Here is a 20,949-nt window from a genome sequence, read left to right as displayed (position 1 = left end):
ATAAAGAGCCCAGGTGGGGCAGTGGTCAGAGTGCAGTACTGCAGGCTACTTCTGCTGACTGCCGGCTGCAGTTCAGCAGTTCAAATCTCACCAAGCTCAAGGTTGACTCAGCCTTCCATCCTTCTGAGGTGTGTAAAATGAGGACCCAGATTGTCGGGGGCAAGAGGCTGACTCTGTAAACTGCTTAGAGAGGGCTGTCAAGCACTGTGAAGCGGTATATAAGTGCTATTGCTATTGCTATCTGTCAGAATTTTAAAGGATGGTATGGCATTGGCTATTAGAAGCGACACCGAGCCACGATTGGGAAGTGCATGGCAGATTTGTGGCAGGCACAAATCATGGTTTAGATCTTATCCCACGTCATTGAGAAACAAAGCGGGCTGCACCTTTGTTGACTTTGTGCGTGAGATTGTGAGCTTCGGTTATGAACAGCTTTTTTTGCAAATATTGTAAAGTTGGTTGCTGGGTGGTATACGATGCAGGAAAAAGCATGCATAAAAATTAAACGGCATGCTTAGCGAATGTTTCAACAGGGAGCCAGATGCCCTTTGTATGTTTAAAAGTGTTTATGGTTAAATCTGTAAGGAATGCGCCAGTGGTGGTTGCTACTGGTTCACCCCAGATCGGGCGAACCGGTAAGTGGCGGTGGCAGGAGGCTCCACCCACTCGCCCAGAGGCTTCTGCACATGCGCGGAAGTGTTGTGGGCATGCACGCAGGAGCAAACCGGTAGCAAACTAAATTGAAACCGACAACTGGAATGCTTGTAGTGTGACCAGAGGTGTGTCGCTTGGGGATGTGAATATATGTATACTTAGTTACATGCAGATAATTATGCTATATTGTTGGCCAAAATATGTATTTTAGGGAATGTGTTAGCATTAACATTAATTGCATTCTGTTGTGCTGCCATGAGGCCCTCATATCTACCCTGATTGGGGCACAAAGGACAAGTGTACATAAGTGGTGTTGTCTGCATGTCACCACAGTAACAAAAAACAGAAGCAACAGGATAGCCCCATTTGTTCAGAGTGTCTCTGGATCTTGTTGTACCCAAGCACAGTCTATTCAATGATTTCCATATTTCCCAGCTTTTGCCAGTCCCATGTGCCAACTCCTTGGTTGGTTCCATCCAGTTTGGGCTCTTTGTAGCTTTCCATAGTTCCTCCCTACTTTCAAATACTTCGAAGCAGTGGTGGGATTAAAATTTTTTTACAACCGGTTCTGTGGGCGCGACTTGGTGGGCGTGGTGCGGCTTGGTGGGCGTGGCAGGGGAAAGATACTTATTCATTTATTTAATTTAATTAATTTATTTATTTGTCAATCATATATAAGATGCCTTACACACTGTAAGCCGCCCTGAGTCTTCGGAGAAGGGCGGGATATAAATGTAAATAATAAAAAAAAAAGATAACAGGTAAAAGTATAAACATAATTTGGATACATGAAAAGAGTAAGTAAAAAAGGAATATTAGGACAGGAACGGTAGGCACACGGGTGCTCTTATGCACGCCCCTTACAGACCTCTTAGGAATGGGGTGAGGTCAACAGTAGACAGTCTTAGGTTAAAGTTTTGGGGGTTTGGGGAAGAAACTAGAGAGTCAGGTAGTGCATTCCACGCATTGAGACTCTAGAAAAAGTGCAGAGAAGAGCAACAAAGATAATTAGGGGACTGGAGGCTAAAACATATGAAGAACAGTTGCAGAAACTGAGCATGTCTAGTTTGATGTAAAGAAGGAGTAGGGGTGACATGATAGCAGTGTTCCAATATCTCAGGGGTTGCCACAAAGAAGAGGGAGTGAAGCTATTCTCCAAAGCACCTGAGGGCAGGACAAGAAGCAATGTGTGGAAACTCATCAAGGAGAGAAGCAACTAAGGAAAAATTTCCTGACAGTGAGAACAATTAATCAGTGGAACGACTTGCCTCCAGAAGTTGTGAATGCTCCAACACTGGACGTTTTTAAGAAGAAGTTGGATAACCATTTGTCTGAAGTGGTGTACGGTTTCCTGCCTAAGCAGGGGGTTGGACTAGAAGGCCTCCGAAGTCCCTTCCAACTCTGTTATTCTATTCTAACCAGATGAACGTCTCCTTGACGTATCGTTTCAAATGCATAGGAAAGTTAGGATCATCTATAACCCACCAAGGAACTTGGTTATATAGCTTGTGTTGTATTGGGAGTACAAAATCTGGAACACATTATTTACTCTGTTCTTTCTCCAGTTCTATTACTGTTTGGGTGTTTTTTTTTAGGTGGGCAAAATTGTTTCCCAACTTCAGGTGGCACTGTGCTTCTGTGATATACAAGTAGCACAGAAGATTTTCAAGAATATTATACTGCAGTGAAAGCAAAAAAAAAAATTATATAAAACTCATCTAAAAGTATAATCTGAGGTTGTTGGGGTCAAGTGACCAAAAATGGTCATCAACATGAATATGCATTTCATGTCAACCGATATACAAAGGTGTCTTCTCTTTTGACTTTGAGATCTCGTAGCCATAAGCAAGTTTTAATCCAAACTTTTTAATTTCTTGATCCCTGAAACTTTTGGCTTCCTCCCCAGGTCATTCTTCAACTCAAGTTGCAGTACTTCAATATGGAAAAGTGAACTCTCTGGAAATTCCATGGAACGTAGACCAGGAAAAAGCAAACCTTCTGAAAAAAGTGGACTCCATTCATCAAAGAGAGGAAGGCCCAAGCAAGCTAGGTATCATCTTCTCTGGTCTCCCATGATAGGGCAAAGGTTTTGCTTTTATCAGTTCTAAGAAAGTTTATTGAACTACTTATCACTTTGTTGTTGTATGTGTGCACATTGAGAGCTTCTGCACCGGAAACAAGTTCCTTGTGTGTTCAATCACACTTGGCCAATAAAGAACTATCGTGTTTTCCTGAAAATAAGACCCTGTCTTATTTTTTTTTTAAACCCTGAAATTATTGCCATGCGCTCAAAAGCCCGATTGGGCTTATTATCAGGGGATGTCTTATTTTGGAGGAAACAGGGTGTTCTGCTCTGTTCTGCTCTGTTCTGTTCCGTTCCACTCCATATTTTCTGTTCTGTTCTGTTCTTTTCCATTCCATATATTCTATTCTATTCTATTCTATTCTATTCTATTCTATTCTATTCTATTCTATTCTATTCTATTCTATTCTATTCTATTCTATTCTATTCCATTCCATATTTTCTATTCTATTCTATTCTATTCTATTCCATTCCATTCCATTCCATTCCATTCCATTCCATTCCATTCCATTCCATATTTTCTATTCTATTCTATTCTGTTCTGTTCTGTTCTGTTCTGTTCTGTTCTCATTCCATTGTCTAGTCTAGTCTAGTCTATTTTCTTGATCTTTTCTTGTTCTTTACTTCCGCTCATTTATTTATTTATTTATTTGATCGTATTTATATACCGCCCTATCTCCCGAAGGACTCAGGGCGGTCATAAGCTATGCTTGTTCTGTATTATTTCCAGGGGAAGCAATAGACTTCATGGTTCAGCATGCCATTTCCGAAGCCAACGGAGGACGACCCAATGCATCCAAAACGGCCGTGGTTATTGTGGCAGGCACCTCAAAGGACGCTGTGGAAGCTGCTGTGTATTCTGCAAGAGCCAATAGTAAATTTGTTATTTTACCATTACTTTTATAGTGCAATGATATTTTGGAAACATACCTCCAGCTTGTGGGATATTAAGTTCCCCTGTTGTTTTGTTACTGAAACTGTATGTATACTGCTTTATACATGGTTTGATATCCCAGAAGTCCATACAGGTAGTTCTTGACTTACGACTATAACTGAATCCAAAATTTCTGTTTCCTAAGACCCCTTTTGGGTCTTTTAAGTTAGTAACACGGTTGTTAAGTGAATCAGGCTTCTCCCATTGACTTTTCTTGTCAGAAGGTCGTAAAAGGAGATCACATGACCCCGGGACACTGCGACCCTCATAAATACGAGACAGTTGCCAAAGTGCCTGAATTTTGATCACGCGACAGTGCGGATGCTGCAATGGTCATAAGTGTGAAAAACGGCCATAAGTCACTTATTCAGTGCCATTGTAATGGTCATTAAAGGAATGGTTGTAAGTCCAGGACTGCCTGTATACATGTCTGTGTTCCTGGGTCTATAGGGGTTAAGAGTAGAGATTACATTTTTTCAGCACCTGTGATTGTTTTTCAAGACACTCCCGGGAGAAAGATCTTTTTCAGTGGAGAAAGGGAGGAAATACCTCACGTTTCGTGCAAAAGTCTCTTTCTCTGGCTTTTTTTTAAAAAAAATTTATTTGCATTTATATCCCGCCCTTCTCCGAAGACTCAGGGCGGCTTACACTATGTCAAGCAATAGTCTTCATCCTATTTGTATATTATATACAAAGTCAACTTTTATTGCCCCCAACAATCTGGGTCCTCATTTTACCTACCTTATAAAGGATGGAAGGCTGAGTCAACCTTGGGCCTGGTGGGACTTGAACCTGCAATAACTGCAAGCAGCTGCTGTTAATAACAGACTGCGTTAGTCTGTTGAGCCACCAGAGGCTTTCTGAGAGACGCTTTCTGGCTTTGTCGCTTTGTGTTCTGTGCGTTGCATCCAGTAAGACAGCCTACAGCAGTTAACCAAGACTGAGTTCCTCTGGGGGGAACAACGAGGTACTGTGGTTCCCTGAAAATATGACCTACTCAAAAAGTAAGTCCTAGTTTGATTTTTACACATGCACCCAATATAAGCCTTACCTCCAAAATAAGCCCCAGTTAAGACCCCCATCCACTCCAGGGTGCACAGGTAAAAATTAAGCTAGGGTAGGGATAGGGGTGGTGAAGCTGCCCTACTACTTATCTTCAGATAGTTGCAGCCAGGCCTCGCATACATCGGGCCATTTTCTTCTACAGCCAGCAAGGCTTTCCTAAAGACCTTTCCTGAAGGCCTCTCTAACCTCTTGATCTGGAGCTCTGTTATCAGCTACAAAGGCCTTCCGGAAAGCCTTGCTGGCTGCAGAAGAAATGGGCCAAGGTGTCCGAGGCCCGGCTGCAACTATCCGAAGCTGAAGAACAGCGGTGAAATCCTCTGAAGTCTGCTACCGGTTCTGTGAGTCTGCTACCAAGCGCGTGCTTTATGCCTGCATGCGCCCTTTGCACGCATGCACGCCTGAGGTACGCCCTTGCAGCGCTAAAAAAGGAATATTTTGAAGCCTTCCTGTTGTGTGTCCCCCCCCACTCCGACGAACGAGTCAAGGAAGTCCGTAACAAACTTGGCAACGAAGCCTCTGCAGCTTCCCAAGTTCCTTCGAGGTTTATCAGGGCAGGTAGGAGTCCAAGTTGCGACTTCAGTAATAGAGTCTTGTTTCAGCAAACTGGATAAGACTTTGCTTGATTCAAGGTTGGAATGCCAAAAGCGGGTCCTTTGTATAGGCTGTGGGGTGTGGCTCCATGACTCAGCATTTATCCAGGCCTGCCCCACCCTTCCTTCTGCTGGCGTCGCCTCTCAGATCTCCGGAAGTGAGGGTCCTCCCACTTTGAATTGTCTTCAGCTGGATCTGCTGTCTGGGAAAGGGAGGGGTCAAAAGGAGTAGGCCCAAGCAATTCCAATACCTGGCTGGCTTCCTGCTCTGATGGCTGAGCCAAAGGAACACACGCTGTATGAGTGAGATTTATTGGGCTACTCCTTTCACTCCTGGAATCGTCTCCGGGCATGGGGCCAGGGCTGGGGGCTGGAGGCATGACAGGCCGTTCATCTTCATTATCAGACTCGGAGTCTGATAACAGGCCTGGTTGGAGACGGGAGGGGCCCGGCTGAGGAGAGGAGGGAGGACGAGTCACAACACTTCCGAATCTCCGAAGGGAAGTAGAACAGTGAGGGGGGGGGAATCCGCTGTGCCACATGATTTAGATTAGCTAGAAAGGAGGAAATCCGATGATTCTAGCTAATATAAATCACGTGTCACAGCTGATTGTTGGAAATATTGGTTCGCCCGAACTAGTAGCATTTTTTTACTACCGATTTGCCCGAACCGGTCTGAACCGGTAGCAGAAGAAGTTCCTGAAGGCCTCTGACAGCAAAAAGGAGGCCAGGGGTGATGTGCACAAGTGATGTGAGTCAGTGGACGACATTCACCCCCCAAAATAAGACCTGGTACCTTTTTTTGGTGGCAAAAAATATATATATAAGACAGGGTCTTATTTTTGGGAAAATACGGTAGATAGTTGAAGGGGAGGAAAAACAGGTTCTTTTCTCCTGTGTAATATTGTGCAAAGTCCAGACCTCCGCAGTTGCCGTGCAAGAGAGAAGAGGTCACCGTGCATAATTTACATGTGGCCGATAGTGTAACATGTAGCCTGGCCGTGACCTCAGCACCTACTCCCAGTATAAATCTTCAGGTAGGATTACCTCTTCGTATTGTGTTGTGCAAGGTAATCAGAATTTTTTTTAAAGCGGATTGAAAAGAAGGAAAACCTGCCTGGTGATTTTCCTTGACCATAATCCTATCCGATGCTCTGGCTGACCAGCTTGAGAATTCCATCATCTTTGTCTACTTTCAGACATTAAAACAAGCTCTGTTTAAAAAATAAATAAATGTGGTTATAACTATTGACTGAACAAAAATGGATCCAAAATTGATAGCGCATTGAAAAACCCTGTATGGGTCCATAAGCCAATTTTCTTTTCTTTTCTTTTTAAATAGTCTAGATCAGGGGTGTCAAACTCAAGTTCATTGAGGGCTGCATCAGGGTTGTGTTTGACCTCAGGGGAGTCAGGGTGGGTGTGGCCAGGGTGGGTGTGGCCAGCTCAACATCACTCCTGTCGGGGGCGCCTGTGGTGGCCTGAGTGTTCTGCCAGTGAAAACGGGCTCCCAAAGCTCCGTTTTGGGCTGGGACGGGCTCCTGCAATCCTCTACCAGGGAAAATGGAGCTTGGGGGGCCGTGTGTGGCCCTCATGAGCTCTGTTTTCGGCTAGGACTGCCTCCTGCAACCCCTGCCAGTGAAAGCATGCAGCCCTCCCAAGTTCCGTTTTTTCCGGCAGAGGCACCGCAGGCTGGTCCTTCACTGTTTCCAGGGCATTCCTGTGGGCCATATTTAAGCACCTGGTGTGCGGGATTCAGCTCCCGGGCCTTGAGTTTGACACCCCTAGTCTAGATAAATTGTGAAATTATATTATTCCTGTGATAACGATAAATTTAGATTCTGAGTGCAGCCAAAGACATAAAGCTGCCAAATACTTAATCAGATATTGGACGTGAATTTCAAATTATATGGTTTTTTTCCCTTGATCCTCTGCTCTTGGGTAGAACCGTGATTAAACGTGATTAAATTAAATTGGGAGCAGCTTTAAGCATTTTAGGGATAATTAAGCTTCTTATAAAAACTACAATCTGTTTCCTTTTTAAAAATGTAGGGTCAGCTTTTAAGTTAAGGATGAATTCTTGATTGACCTAATTATTATTGTTACGCAGAGCCTGTGTGTGTGTGTGTGTGTGTGTGTGGTTTGCAGCAGAACTAGGTTTTTGATTGTGCAAATTTTTTTAGGCAAATTGTCAGTGGTCAATCCCCACTGATTTACATATCAATTTAGGATTATTTTAGTGACATTAATTCAGGGGTCTCCAACCTTGGCAACTTTATCTGGGGCTGGCTGGGGAATTCTGGGAGTTGAAGTTCTCCAGGCTTAAAGTTGCTAAGATTGGAGACCCCTGCATTAATTCATTATAAAATGAGAATAGGCTCTTTACAATAAAGTTTTCCCCCCCCCAATCTTCTGAAATACAATTTGTCGTGATTCTGTTCTGCTGAGCAGGGGGGGGGGGGAAATCTTGTGCTGAAAATAAAGAATGGAAATAATTATCATTATTATTATGTCAAAACTGATTTTAACCAAACCATCTTTTTTTTTTTTTGAACACTTGTATTGAAGTTCAAATTGAATTAAGGAGGATTTCAATCTGTCCTGTTTTTCCCAGGAGTTTCACTGCTTCCCATTGGCGTTGGCACCAAATATAATGCAGAACAACTGAACGCTTTAGTGGGGCCATCTGCTAAAGACACGATCATTAAGTTGCAACATTTTGAAGATCTTTCTACGATGATCACGTTGGGTGATGAATTTATGAAGAAGCTTTGTGCAGGTAAGCCCCAGGGGTGAAATCTAAAAATTTTCCCTACCAGTTCTGTGGGTGTGGCTTAATTGGTGGTCAGGTGACTGAATGGGCATGGCCAATAATAATAAATAATAAAAATAATAAAGTATACAAAACTTGGGAGAGCTCAAGTCTACCTTTTTTAAAAATAGAGGCACCGGTCTATTAATTGCCTTTTTTTGGGAGGCACCGGTTTACCTTCTTTAAAAATAGAGGCACCGGTCTACCAATTGCTGTTTTTTGGGAGGCACCAGTCTACCTTCTTTAAAAATAGAGGCACCGGTCTACTAGCCACCTATAGCACGGATCATAGTAACTTTCGGACCGCTACTCACCACCACAGGGAGACGGAACCAATGCGTTGGTTCCGTCCCAGGCGCCTGATGGACCCAGAGAGGTTCCTGACGGAGCTTGGGCCGTTATCCGAGAATCTGGCCTGCGGCACGACTGAAGAACTAGTCGCGGCCTGGGAACAGGCCGCGGCTGGAGCTTTGGACCGTGTCGTGCCTTTGCGGCCTCTGACCCGGTGCAGGTCTCAACCGGCTCCTTGGTTCTCCGAGGAGCTGAGGGAGATGAAACGCCGGAGAAGACGCCTAGAGAGTGCCTGGAGATCCAGCCGTTCTGAGGCTGACCGGACACTAGTTAGGTCCTATAGTAGGACCTACCTAGTGGCATTGAGGGATGCGAAACGTTCTTACATTTCCTCCCTCATTGCATTGGCAGATAACTGCCCGGCCACCCTGTTTCGGGTGACCCACTCTCTCCTTCAACAGGAGGGGCGGGAGGACCCATTACAAGGGCGTGCCGAGGAGTTTAACGGTTATCTATACGATAAAATCGTTCAGCTTCGGGATGGATTGGATCAAAATTGGGTAGATCCAGGCGAGAGTTTCGAGACCCGTCTTGTTGAGACTGTTTGGGATAGTTTTGACCCTGTGACTCCCGAGGACATGGACAGGTTGCTGGGAAGGTTGAATGCCACCACATGTTTACTGGACCCGTGCCCCTCCTGGTTGGTGCTGGCCACGCAGGAGGTGACACGAGGCTGGCTCCGGGGAATTACAAATGCTTCTTTGCGGGAGGGGGTCTTTCCCGCTGCCTTGAAAGAGGCGGTGGTGAGACCTCTTCTCAAGAAGCCTTCCCTGGACCCAGCTGTTTTAGGAAATTACCGTCCAGTCTCCAACCTTCGTTTTACGGCGAAGGTTGTAGAGAGTGCGGTGGCACGTCAATTACCCCAGTACCTGGATGAAACTGTCTATCTAGACCCATTCCAGTCCGGCTTCCGGCCTGGATACAGTACTGAGACGGCTTTGGTCGTGTTGGTGGATGATTTCTGGAGGGCCAGGGATAAGGGTTACTCCTCTGCCCTGGTCCTATTAGACCTCTCAGCGGCTTTCAATACCATCGACCATGGTATCCTGCTGCGCCGGTTGGAGGGTTTGGGAGTGGGGGGCACCATTTATCGGTGGTTCTCCTCCTACCTCTCTGACCGGATGCAGACGGTGTTGACAGGGGGGCAGAGATCGACCCCGAGGTGCCTCATGTGTGGGGTGCCGCAGGGATCGATTCTCTTGCCCCTCCTGTTCAACATCTATATGAAGCCGCTGGGTGAGATCATCAGTGGTTTTGGGGTGAGGTACCAACTGTACGCTGATGACACACAGCTGTACTTTTCCACCCCAGGCCACCCCAACAAAGCTATCGAAGTACTGTCCCGGTGTTTGGAAGCCGTACGGGTCTGGATGGGGAGAAACAGGCTCAAGCTTAATCCCTCCAAGACGGAGTGGCTGTGGATGCCGGCACCCCGGTACAGTCAGCTGCAGATGTGGCTGACTGTTGGGGGCGAGTCATTGGCCCCGATGGAAAGGGTGCGCAACTTGGGCATGCTCCTGGATGGACGGTTGTCCTTTGAAGACCATTTGACGACCGTCTCCAGGAGAGCTTTTTATCAGGTTCGCCTGATTCGCCAGTTGCGCCCCTTCCTGGACCGGGATGCCCTATGCATGGTCACTCATGCTCTCGTTACTTCTCGCTTGGACTATTGCAATGCTCTCTACATGGGGCTCCCCTTGAAGAGCACCCGGAGACTCCAGTTAGTCCAGAATGCGGCTGCGCGGGTTATTGAGGGAGCAGTTCGAAGCACCCATGTAACACCTATCCTGCGCAGACTGCACTGGCTACCTGTCATCTTCCGGGTGCGCTTCAAGGTATTGGTTACTACCTTTAAAGCGCTCCATGGCTTAGGACCGGGATACTTACGGGACCTTCTACTGCCGTCCTCTATCTCCCAACGACCGGTGCGTTCTCACAGAGAGGGACTCCTCAGGTGCCGTCAGCCAAACAATGTCGACTGGTGGCCCCCAGGGGGAGGGCCTTCTCTGTGGGGGCTCCTACCCTGTGGAACGAGCTTCCCCTCGGGCTCCGACAACTACCTGACCTTAGGACCTTTCGCTGCGAACTTAAAACCTATTTATTCCGCCTTGCTGGACTGGCTTGATTTTTAAAATTTTTAATTTGATTTTATGGGTTTGAAATTTCTGTCAATTTTATAGGGCATTTTATTACATTTTAAATTTGGCCATTTGAATAAGTTTTTTAAGGGTTGTTTTTTAGTATTGTATGTATTGTTTCTTTTGTATTTTATTTTGGCTGTTCACGTCCCTGAGTCCTTCGGGAGAAGGGCGGTATACAAATTAAAATATTATTATTATTATTATTATTATTATTATCAGCTGTAGTGCGGCCCTTTGAAGCACCGTGGCAGTCATTTAAAGCCGTTTGCACCTATATCACCACTGAGAGCTTCAGGGACAGAGAAGAGGAACAGCGAGGCATGGGCGGTGGTGGTGGTGGGGGGTTAGGGATTTTTGCTACCGGTTCTCCGAACTACCCGCCCCCATCGCTACCAGATAGCGCAATCCAATCCGAACCAGGAACATTTCACCCCTGGTAAGCCCCATATCCAGAGTTGGCATTCGGCAGGTTCGGTTCGGAATGGTTCAGCCGAACCAGTAGTGGTAACCTGCGGGTGGGCCCGTTCCCTCCCACCCGCCTGGGTGCAATCGTCTCCTATATTGCTGTGTTGTTTGACATCGCACACATGTGTGGATGGCACATGTGAGCAAATTGCCATGTTTTGTGATGCCGCACGCATGCACGGATGTTGCACACTCACATTTCTGGTGCTGGGCAAATTGGTAGTAACAGTATGTGAATCTCACCTCTGCCCGTATCAGTTCACACTCTCTATAAGCTCCCATTCAGATGTTGTTGTTTTTTTAAGTAGAGATGTTGCATCTTTTATTTCTTACACTGTTTCAAAAGAAAGTTCTGTTTTCGTCTTTGAGATGACGGCCAACGTCTCTGAGCAGATTAGCACTTCAGGATATCCCACTTTAAAATTATCCCCCATGTAGAAAACGATGAAGAAGGAATCTTATTAAAAGGAATCAAAAACTGTGATCCAGGATGTGGGTAGCCGGATAGGATTTCTCAGTTCATTAGTTAATTGTTCAATGTGAATGTTGAACACAGGCTTAAAAGATGATGAAGGCATTAAAGGACTGCATTAAGTCTTAGTAATCATAATTATTTGCAGAGATGGAAAATCATCCTCTTTATAATGGAAGCAAACATTATCCTCATAAATAAGATACTAGCTCCCTGAATATGAATATACTTTTTTTAAAAAAAATCACCCAAAGAGCACTGTAAGCTTTCAGGAATGTTAGAAAAATCTTCCCAGCAGTGCAGGGGCTGCCACAAGGAAGAGGGGGTCAACTTATTCTCCAAAGCAGAACAAGAAACTGTGGATGGAAACTAATCAAGGAAACAACCAACCTAGAACTAAGTGGAAATTCTTAAGAAGTTTCCTAAGAATTAGAACACTTAACGAGTGGAACAGCTTGCTTCCAGAAGTTGTGCGTGCTCCAGCACTGGAGGTTTTTAAGAAGAGATTTGTTAGAAATTCTGTTTATATATAGCACCACAGAGAAAACAGACAGTACAGTCACCATGTGCTTTACTGCTCATCTGTTTAACTGTAACAGGAAACAGGAAACTCTACTTAGGACAAAAGAACATAGAGTATATACCAAACTTGTAAACACTGCCATACTGTGATATGGGGAATATCACAGTACTGAATACTATGATAGTTGTTGCATAAAAATACATTCCAACAATGAATTCCAACAAGATTGAGCCACCATTTGTCTGAAATGGTATAGGGCTGTGATGGCGAACCTATGGCATGCGTGCCACAGGTGGCACACGTAGCCATATCAGTGGGCATGCAAGCTCAGCTCTGGTGCACATGCCTCTCTAGGAGTCTCTGGAGGCTGGGGACAGCAAAAGACGTCACTTCCTGTCCAACTGAAAGTTGGTAAATGGGCCATTTCTGGCCTCCGGAGGGCCTCCGGGGGGGGAGGCTGTTTTTGTCCTCCCCAGACTCATAGGGAGGCTCTGGAGCCAGGGAGAGAGAAAAACGGGCCTACTGGGCCATTGCGTACCAGGAGCCGGGGGGGGGGGGAGGTCGCGTGCACATATTCAGGGGTGGGGTCGAGGCACATAGAATAATGGATGTGGGCACATGCATGACCCCGTCTCCCCCCATCTCCTGGCACGCGATGGCAAAAAGGTTAGCCATCACTGGTATAGGGTTTCCTGCCTGAATAGGGAGTTGGACTAGAAGACCTCCAAGTGACTTATGACCATTTTTCACACACACGACCATTGCAGCATCATATGATCAAAATTCAAATGCTTTGGGAACCGGCTCATATTTGTGATGGTTGCAGTGTCCTGGGGTCATGTGATCCCAGTGGTGGAATTCAATTTTTTTTACTACTGGTTCCATGGGTGTGGCTTGGTGGGCGTGGTGTGGCTTGGTGGGTGTGGCTTGGTGGGCGTGGATTGGTGGGAGTGGCAGGGGAAGGATACTGCAAAATCTCCATTCCCTCCCAACTCCAGGGGAAGGATACTGCAAAATCTCCATTTCCACCCCTCTCCAAGGGAAGGATACTGCAAAATCCCCATTCCCACCCCACTCTGAGCCCAGCCAGAGGTGGTATTTGCCGGTTCTCCGAACTACTGAAAATTTCCACTACCGGTTCTCCAGAACCTGTCAGAACCTGCTGAATTTCACCCCTGTGTGATCCCCTTTTGTGACCTTCTGACAAGCAAAGTCAACGGGAAAACCAAATTCACTCAGCAACCATGTTATTAACTTAACAACTGCATTGATTCGCTTAGCAACTGCATCAAGAAAGGTCGTAAAATGGGACAAAATTCACTTAATGCATGTTTCGCTTAGCAGCATAAATTTTGGGCTCAATTGTGGCCGTGAGTCAAGAACTACCTGCCTCTCTGTTTCAGAGTGATTTTTATCTCGTTTTATGATGATGTCTTATGAATGTCTTTGGATGGCTTATTTTTCAGAAACTGCTCAGGAGTGTATAGATGAAGAGGGGAATATCAGAGCAGTAAGTATGTCATTCACACGTTCTGTGAGTTTTAGAGACATTGTTGTGCCCCCCTCCCCCTCCGACGACTGGGTCAAGGAAGTCCACATCAAACGTGGCAACAAAGCCTCTGCAGCTTGCCAACTTCCTTCGAGGTTTATCAGGGCAGGCAGGAGTCCAAGTTGTGACATCAGCGATAGAGTCCGATATCAGCAAACTAGATGAGACTTTCCTTGACTCAAGGTTGGAATGCCAAAAGCAGGTCCTTTATATAGTTTAGTTTAGTTTAGTTTATTCAAATTTGTATACCGCCCTATCTCCCTAGGGACTCAGGGCGGTTCACAGGCAGATAAAATACATATAAATACAAGATAAAATGTCCGTTAAAAAACTTATTAAATATAGCCTGATAATTAAAACAATATATATAAAAACCCATTTAAAATCTAAATTTAAAAAATTTAAAAAACCTAATCCAGCCCTGCGCAGACAAATAGATATGTTTTAAGCTCGCGGCGGAAGGTTCGGAGGTCCGGAAGTTGACGAAGTCCTGGGGGGAGTTCATTCCAGAGGGTGGGAGCCCCCACAGAGAAGGCCCTTCCCCTGGGTGTCGCCAGACAGCATTGCCTAGCCGACGGCACCCTGAGGAGTCCCTCTCTGTGAGAGCGCATGGGTCGGTGAGAGGTATTTGGTAGCAGCAGGCGGTCCCATAGATATATAGGCTGTGGGGTGTGGCTCCATGACTCAGCATTTATCCAGGCCTGCCCCTTCCTTCCTTCTGCTGGCGTCGCCTCTCAGATCTCCGGAAGCGAGGATCCTCCCACTTTGAATTGTCTTCTGCTGTTTGGGAAAGGGAGGGGTCAGAAGGAGTAGGCCCGAATAATTCCAATCCGTGGCTGCTTCCTCTGACGGCTGAGCCAAAGGAACACACGCCGTATGAGTGAGGTTTATCGGGCTTGTTTGTTTACTCCTGGAATCCTCTCCGAGCATGGGGCCAGGGCCGGGGGCTGGAGGCATGACAGGCCATTCATCTTCATTATCAGACTCCGAGTCTGATCACAGGCCAGGTTGGAGACGGGAGTGGCCCGGCTGAGGAGAGGAGGGAGGACAAGTCACAACAGATATCAACTGTTACAGATGGCCAATTCATAAAGTTGGAGAGGACTGGTTTGGGTGGGAAATCATGGTGCAGATCTTCTGGGGCTGAAGATGCTTCCACCATTTTGCGTTCCTATGAGGTAGCCTGCCTGAGTCCTTTCCTTCAGGGTGAAGTTGGAGATGATGGTCACCATGACTGTCCCAAAGGTGCTTTTTCAAGAGGCAACTGGACTTTCTGGTGTTGTTTTTTTTTTAATAAAAAGTTTTATTTTTACAATCATATCAAATAATTCATCCAATGTACAGTTATATACAATTAGTCGGGCTTGCCCAGTCACCACCCCCCTTTTTAACACTCTTCCCTCTTCTACCTTCTTCTACTTTCCAGATCTTCCTCTCCTTCTCTTATCTACATCCTCTCCTCCCTCCACCCTACACCTTCCTTCTCCCTCTTCTACCCCTCTTCCTTCCTCTTCTCCTCTTTCCTACCTCCTACTCTCTCTTTTCTCCCTCCCCACCGTTCTAAAATGGTAACTGGGCAGACCCGACCCTGCATTAATTATATTTATACATCTTCAATAATCCCTGTACATTAACCATCACTCCATCTCTACCAACCCCCCCCCAATTCCCCTCCCCCTTACCCCCCACCCCGACTTCCCAGAACAAAATGCAGGGTATCAAAACTAACAATCATAATCTAAAATAATTCCTAAATTATAATCTCTAGTCACACCACACTTAGTCACACTCTCAATTCCCCTCTCCTTCAAAAATATATCTAATACAAAATATTTCCTAAATTTACTCATATGCTATTCGATATTTTTTTATCTGATACTTATTTTGAATATAATCAATCCACATTTTCCATTCTAAAATATATTTTTCTAGTGTATAGAATATTTTGAAAAAGAAGATTAAGTTTACTCCGCAGTTCTTTCTACTAGGAATTATTATGGACTGTACAGCTATAGAGACTAAATTGATTTTGAACTTAATAACAGCCGCAAGACTTTTGACTGCTCAGTATTGGAAGAAAGAAGAATTACCTACAATTGAAGAATGGACACTCAAAGTATCAAATCTGGCAGAGATGGCAAAAATCTCCGCTTACACTGGTTTTTTTCTTTGAAGACGTTCCGCTTCTCATCCAAGAAGCTTCTCCAGCTCTGACAAGATAGTCAGGAATGGAAGGATTTATATTCCTTGCAGACAGCTGGTCAGTTGCATTCTTTTAGAGGGTCATTGAGGCCACTTGGAGGTTTGTCTGTGTCCTCAGGGTCACCTGAGTGGTGCTGCTGGTTCCTGTCGTCTGCCATTTTTCCTCTGGAAAGCCATTCCTACTCCCACACCATTCAAAGGGGGGATTTCAAAGAATCTCTACAGAATTTAACTGTACTATTAACTAACTAGAAAACTTGGAACTCCATCGCCTTCGACAGGACCTAGGTTTAGCTCATAGAATCATCCATTGTAATGTCCTTCCTGTTAAAGACTACTTCAGCTTCAATTACAATAATACAAGAGCTACCAATAGATTTAAACTTAATGTCAACCGCTCCAATTTGGACTGCAGAAAATATGATTTCTGTAACAGAATCGTCTGTGCTTGGAATGCATTACCCGACTCTGTGGTCTCTTCTCATAACCCCAAAAACTTTAACCAAAATCTATCCACTGTTGACCTCACCCCATTCCTAAGAGAACTTTAAGGGGCGTGCATAAGAGCACAAACGTGCCTACCGTTCCTGTCCTATTGTTTCTTTCCCTATATCTATATATCTATATATCTATATCTATATCTATCTATCTATCTATCTATCTATCTATCTATCTATCTATCTATCTATCTATCTATATATCTTATACTTCCTTGTTTCTCCTCATATATATGTTTACATATTATATAATCTTTTTGTGTGATGCTTGTGTATATTGTTATGACAAAAATTAATTAAATAAATAAATAAAATAAATACATATTTGGGATAAATACCCTTTGAATGGTGTGGGAGTAGGAATGGATTTCCAGAGGAAAAATGGCAGACAACAGGAACTGGGGCGCCATTCAGGTGATCCTGAGGACAGAGATTAAAACCTCCAAGTGCTTCAACGACCCTCTTAAAAGGATGCAAATGACCAGCTGTCTTCAAGGAATATAAATCCTTCCATTCCCCCAATATCCTATCACTGAAGAAGCTTCTTGGATGAGAAGCCAAACGTTTTCAAAAGAAAAAAAAAACCAGAAAGTCCAGTTGCCTCTTGAAAAAGCACCTCTGGAACAAACAACCATGACCTGGATGACTGAGAATCTCCATAGACATTCACCATGACTGTGTTTGCGACTTTCAGCCTGTAGGGGGAAGACTTGCATTGTATCAATGCTGCTGTTGATTTTGTTGGATTGCTGGAGCCCTTGCCTTGTTCAAGACGTTTTCTCAATTCTTTTTCAGATACAAATTTGCCTGTTTTTTCCCCCTATAAAGATCTTAAAACGGTTTGGCATTTCACAAACAGAGCACAAGCTAATGAAAGCAACACAGAAAACCCTTCTGCCAAGCTCATGAGCAAACCCTTTTTTTAATCCCTTTATTTCTGTCGGGCTGAGGAATTCATGGAAATAAATTCTTCCATCTCAGCCAAGAGCAACCGAGCCACTTTTTATTACTGGGGGGGAAAAAAAAATACACTGCTATAATTTTCTTCAGTGTGTTTGGGTGGGCAACATGGGGTTTTTTATTGTGCACTTGACTGCATGAAGATCCTTTTTCTTGTTCGGTCTCTAAATCCTCTTTGCAGCTCCATGGACCAGGGTGAAATGCTACTGGTTCACACAAGTTGAGGCAAACCGGTAGTAAAATAAGCTATCGGTTCATCTGAACCGGTATTTCCGACAAACAGCTGTACCGTGTGATTTATATTCTCTACAAAGCAGGAAATCCTGCTTTCTAGCAAATCTAAATCATGTGGCACGGCTATTACCCTTACCTTCTTAAGCCTCCTTTACCCAAGCGCATGCGCTGCGCATCCGTGGGCAGCAAACTGGTGACAAACTGTGGAAGATTTTACCACTGCCATGGACCATACCACGCCAGTCCCCTGGCCTCCACTGTTTCCCAGAGTTTGCCAAAATTCATGGTCATTGTTTCAACAACCATCTCATTCATTACCATCCCTTTCTAATTTTTGCCTTCCATCTTTCCCAACATACAAGCCTTTTCCCAGGAATCCTCTCTTCTCATTAGGTAGCCAAAGTATTTGAAGTTCAGTATCATCCTCCTCTTTTAATGACCCCATAATCCCTTGCGAGGTGGAGTCTGGGCATCTGTATGGAGCTGAGTGTTTACTGGCCAGATGCCCTTCCTGTCGCCGATGAGGAATTTTATTCAGCAGATATATTCTCAGTGTCTATCCCAGACAGAGAAATATCTGCCTCTACCTAGGATCGAACTCACAGCCTCCTGATTGTGAGGCAAGAGCTCCACCTTGAGGCTACCACATCACCCATTCGAGCTTCCATATATGTCCTTTCAAAGAACAGTCAGGGGTTGATTTCCTTTAGGAGTGACTGATTTGGTCTCCTTGCTGTCTCTCAAGCGTTTTCTCCAAAACAACCATTCAGCAATAACCATACTGGCTATGAATGAAAGTCTTGACATCAGGAAAGCACCCAATTTTGAGGAAAGCAATTCTACACCATTAATCTTTTCCAGGTGGAAATATGCTGGATTTTGTTACTGTCTTTTGTTAATGGTTTTGGAGGGACACGGTGGCTCAGGGGCTAAGACGCTGAGCTTGTCAATCGAAAGGTCGGCAGTTCAGCGGTTCGAATCCCTAGTGCCGCGTAACAGGGTAAGCTCCCGTGACTTGTCCCAGCTCCTGCCAACCTAGCAGTTTGAAAGCACGTAAAAAATGCAAGTAGAAAAATAGGGACCACCTTTGGTGGGAAGGGAACAGCGTTCCATGCACCTTTGGCGTTGAGTCATGCCGGCCACATGACCACGGAGATGTCTTTGGACAGCGCTGGCTCTTTGGCTTTGAAACGGAGATGAGCACCACCCCCTAGAGTCGGGAACGACTAGCACATATCGTGCGAAGGGAACCGTTACCTTTTATCTTTGTTAATGTCTTCTCCCATGGACGTTCAGATCAGGGCTGTCCAACTTCGATGACTGTAAGACTTTTTGGACTTCAGTTCCTAGAATTCCCTAGCCAACATGACTGGCTAAGGAATTCTGGGAGTTGAAGTCCACAGATCTTCAAGTTCCCAAGATTGGACATCCCTGCTTTAGCTTATAAATCACAGTTTGGTGTCCATTGAACAGAGACCACTGAAGGAGGGCACCTTGAGGGTTTCCTTAACCTTGGATCCTATTTTTAATTTTTTGTGTGTCCTTTTGTGCAGCCTGGTGACAAGTGGCACTTGCTGGATCAGTGTTACAGTGTGACCTGCTTACCAGGTGGCCACACAGAACTGAAAAGCCACCGACATCTTTGTGAGAAGATGGCCAAGCCGACATGTCACAACAATTTCCCTGCTGTCAAAGTGGAGGAAACCTGCGGCTGTCGTTGGGTGTGTCCTTGTGAGTAGGTTTTTTTTCCCCCCCTGTAAAATCTCAGCAGGGGAGAATTAACAATTCAGAGAAAGGGCTTCAGCTGATTAGAACAGAATCAGGGGTGGGCTTCAAAAATTTTAGCAAGGGAGTTTCTCTGCCCGGTCGCTGGGTGGGCATGGACATGGTGGGTGTGGCCTAGACGGCCTCTTACACCATGGTGGGAGGTCAGCATTTTTGCCCTCCCCGGGCTCTGGAGGCTTTCCTCGAGCCTCTGGGATGGCGAAAACAGCCTCCGGAGGCCCTCTGGAGGCTAGAAATGAGCCTGTTTCTGGATTTCCCAAACTTCTGGTAGGCCCATTTTTTGCCCTCCCTGAGCCTCTGTGTGTGCCCTGCACTTACCTGCATTCAAAACGGGCCATGTGGGGATTCCTGGGAGGGGAGGGGTGGGGCCAGCCAGGAGTGGGATTTGGGGGTTCTTTGAACTGCACAGAATCTTAGCTAGAGGTTCTTCCGAATCCCTGTGAACCCCCCAACAGCCCAGCCCTGAACAGTAATATCAGGTAATATCATCCAGGAAATGACCATCTAGCTGGACATTGAAGATATCTATCCTAGGAAGGAAAGGAAGAAAGGAAGAAAGAGAAAGGACGGAAAGAAGGAAAAAGGAAGGAAGGAAGGAAGGAAGGAAGGAAGGAAGGAAGGAAGGAAGGAAGGAAGGAAGGAAGGAAGGAAGGAAGGATCCTAAATAATCTTGCCAATATTCTTTGGGGGAAGGAAAGAAGAGGAAAGAATCTAATTTTATTTTTTATTTATTTATTTATTTATTTTGTCATAACAGTATTTATAAGCATAAGCATGAAAGTAACTGTATAATATATAAGCATATATATATATAAGCATAAGCATGTAATAACTATATTAATTGGATATAATGAAAGAAAACAACAGGAGAGGAACGGTAGGCACGTTTGTGCTCTATTAGAAAGAGGCAACTAAACGTAGAACCTCATAATGTCATTTTTTTTTGGTTATTTGAATCTAAAACTTACTGCAAACCCACACAGCTGCGTAATGTTCTAATGCATCTGTGAACTTAAAATGCACATGTGTCACAGCCCCTAGCATGCTTTGGAGACATCACTGACCCAGAATCTGTAGGGAAGAGGTGGAGTTAAAAGAGGTATCAGCCAAGAATCCCTATGTAGCCATAGGCAAGCTAAGTCCAACCTCCCTTGAATTCCATTAATCCTTATCTAACTCTAACCAGATGCTAACTGTTACTTGAGAAGATTCTTGTGCATAGACTATAGCAGGGGTGTCAAACTCAAGGCCTGAGGGCTGAGTCTGGCCCACGGGGTGCTTAGATTTGGCCCTCAGGGCCGCTCTGGAAACAGCAAAGGACTGCCCCGCGGTGCCTCTGCCAGCAAAAATGGAGCTCAGGAAGGCCGCGCGCAACCCTCACAAGCTCCATTTTCACTGGGAGAGGGTTGCAGGAGGCCGTTGCAGCTGAAAACGGCGCTCTGGAGTCTGTTTTTGCTAGCAGAGCGCTCCCACAGGCGCCCCCCCAACACAAGTGACATCAAGCTGGCCACACTCAACCCTTGCCATGCCCCCCCAGGGCCCCCGAGGTCAAACACAACCCTGATGCGGCCTTCAATGAAATGGAATTTGACACCCTTGGACTATAGCAATAAATCTGTTTAATTGGTCCTC

General features: G+C 45.2%; 1 protein-coding gene across 4 annotated transcripts in view; it reads left to right on the top strand.

The window, feature by feature from the left end:
• The window catches only part of VWF (von Willebrand factor), a 227,162-nt gene that overhangs the window by 146,162 nt on the left and 60,051 nt on the right, over positions 1-20,949 (top strand). For all 4 annotated transcript variants that reach the window (XR_009155943.1, XR_009155942.1, XM_058189660.1 and 1 more), the window contains exons 30-34: positions 2,561-2,704; positions 3,468-3,611; positions 7,941-8,105; positions 13,557-13,600; positions 19,086-19,263. Coding sequence is in view for 2 of the 4 variants with exons in the window: in XM_058189660.1 (XP_058045643.1) it covers positions 2,561-2,704; positions 3,468-3,611; positions 7,941-8,105; positions 13,557-13,600; positions 19,086-19,263 (675 nt within the window). In the remaining 2 variants the exon portion in view is untranslated. The remainder of the gene's footprint in view (positions 1-2,560; positions 2,705-3,467; positions 3,612-7,940; positions 8,106-13,556; positions 13,601-19,085; positions 19,264-20,949) is intronic.

This window comes from Ahaetulla prasina, chromosome 7 (genome assembly GCF_028640845.1).
Source record: "Ahaetulla prasina isolate Xishuangbanna chromosome 7, ASM2864084v1, whole genome shotgun sequence".
In the NCBI taxonomy this organism is placed as follows: domain Eukaryota; kingdom Metazoa; phylum Chordata; class Lepidosauria; order Squamata; family Colubridae; genus Ahaetulla; species Ahaetulla prasina.
This window is presented reverse-complemented; position numbering and strand designations above follow the sequence as displayed.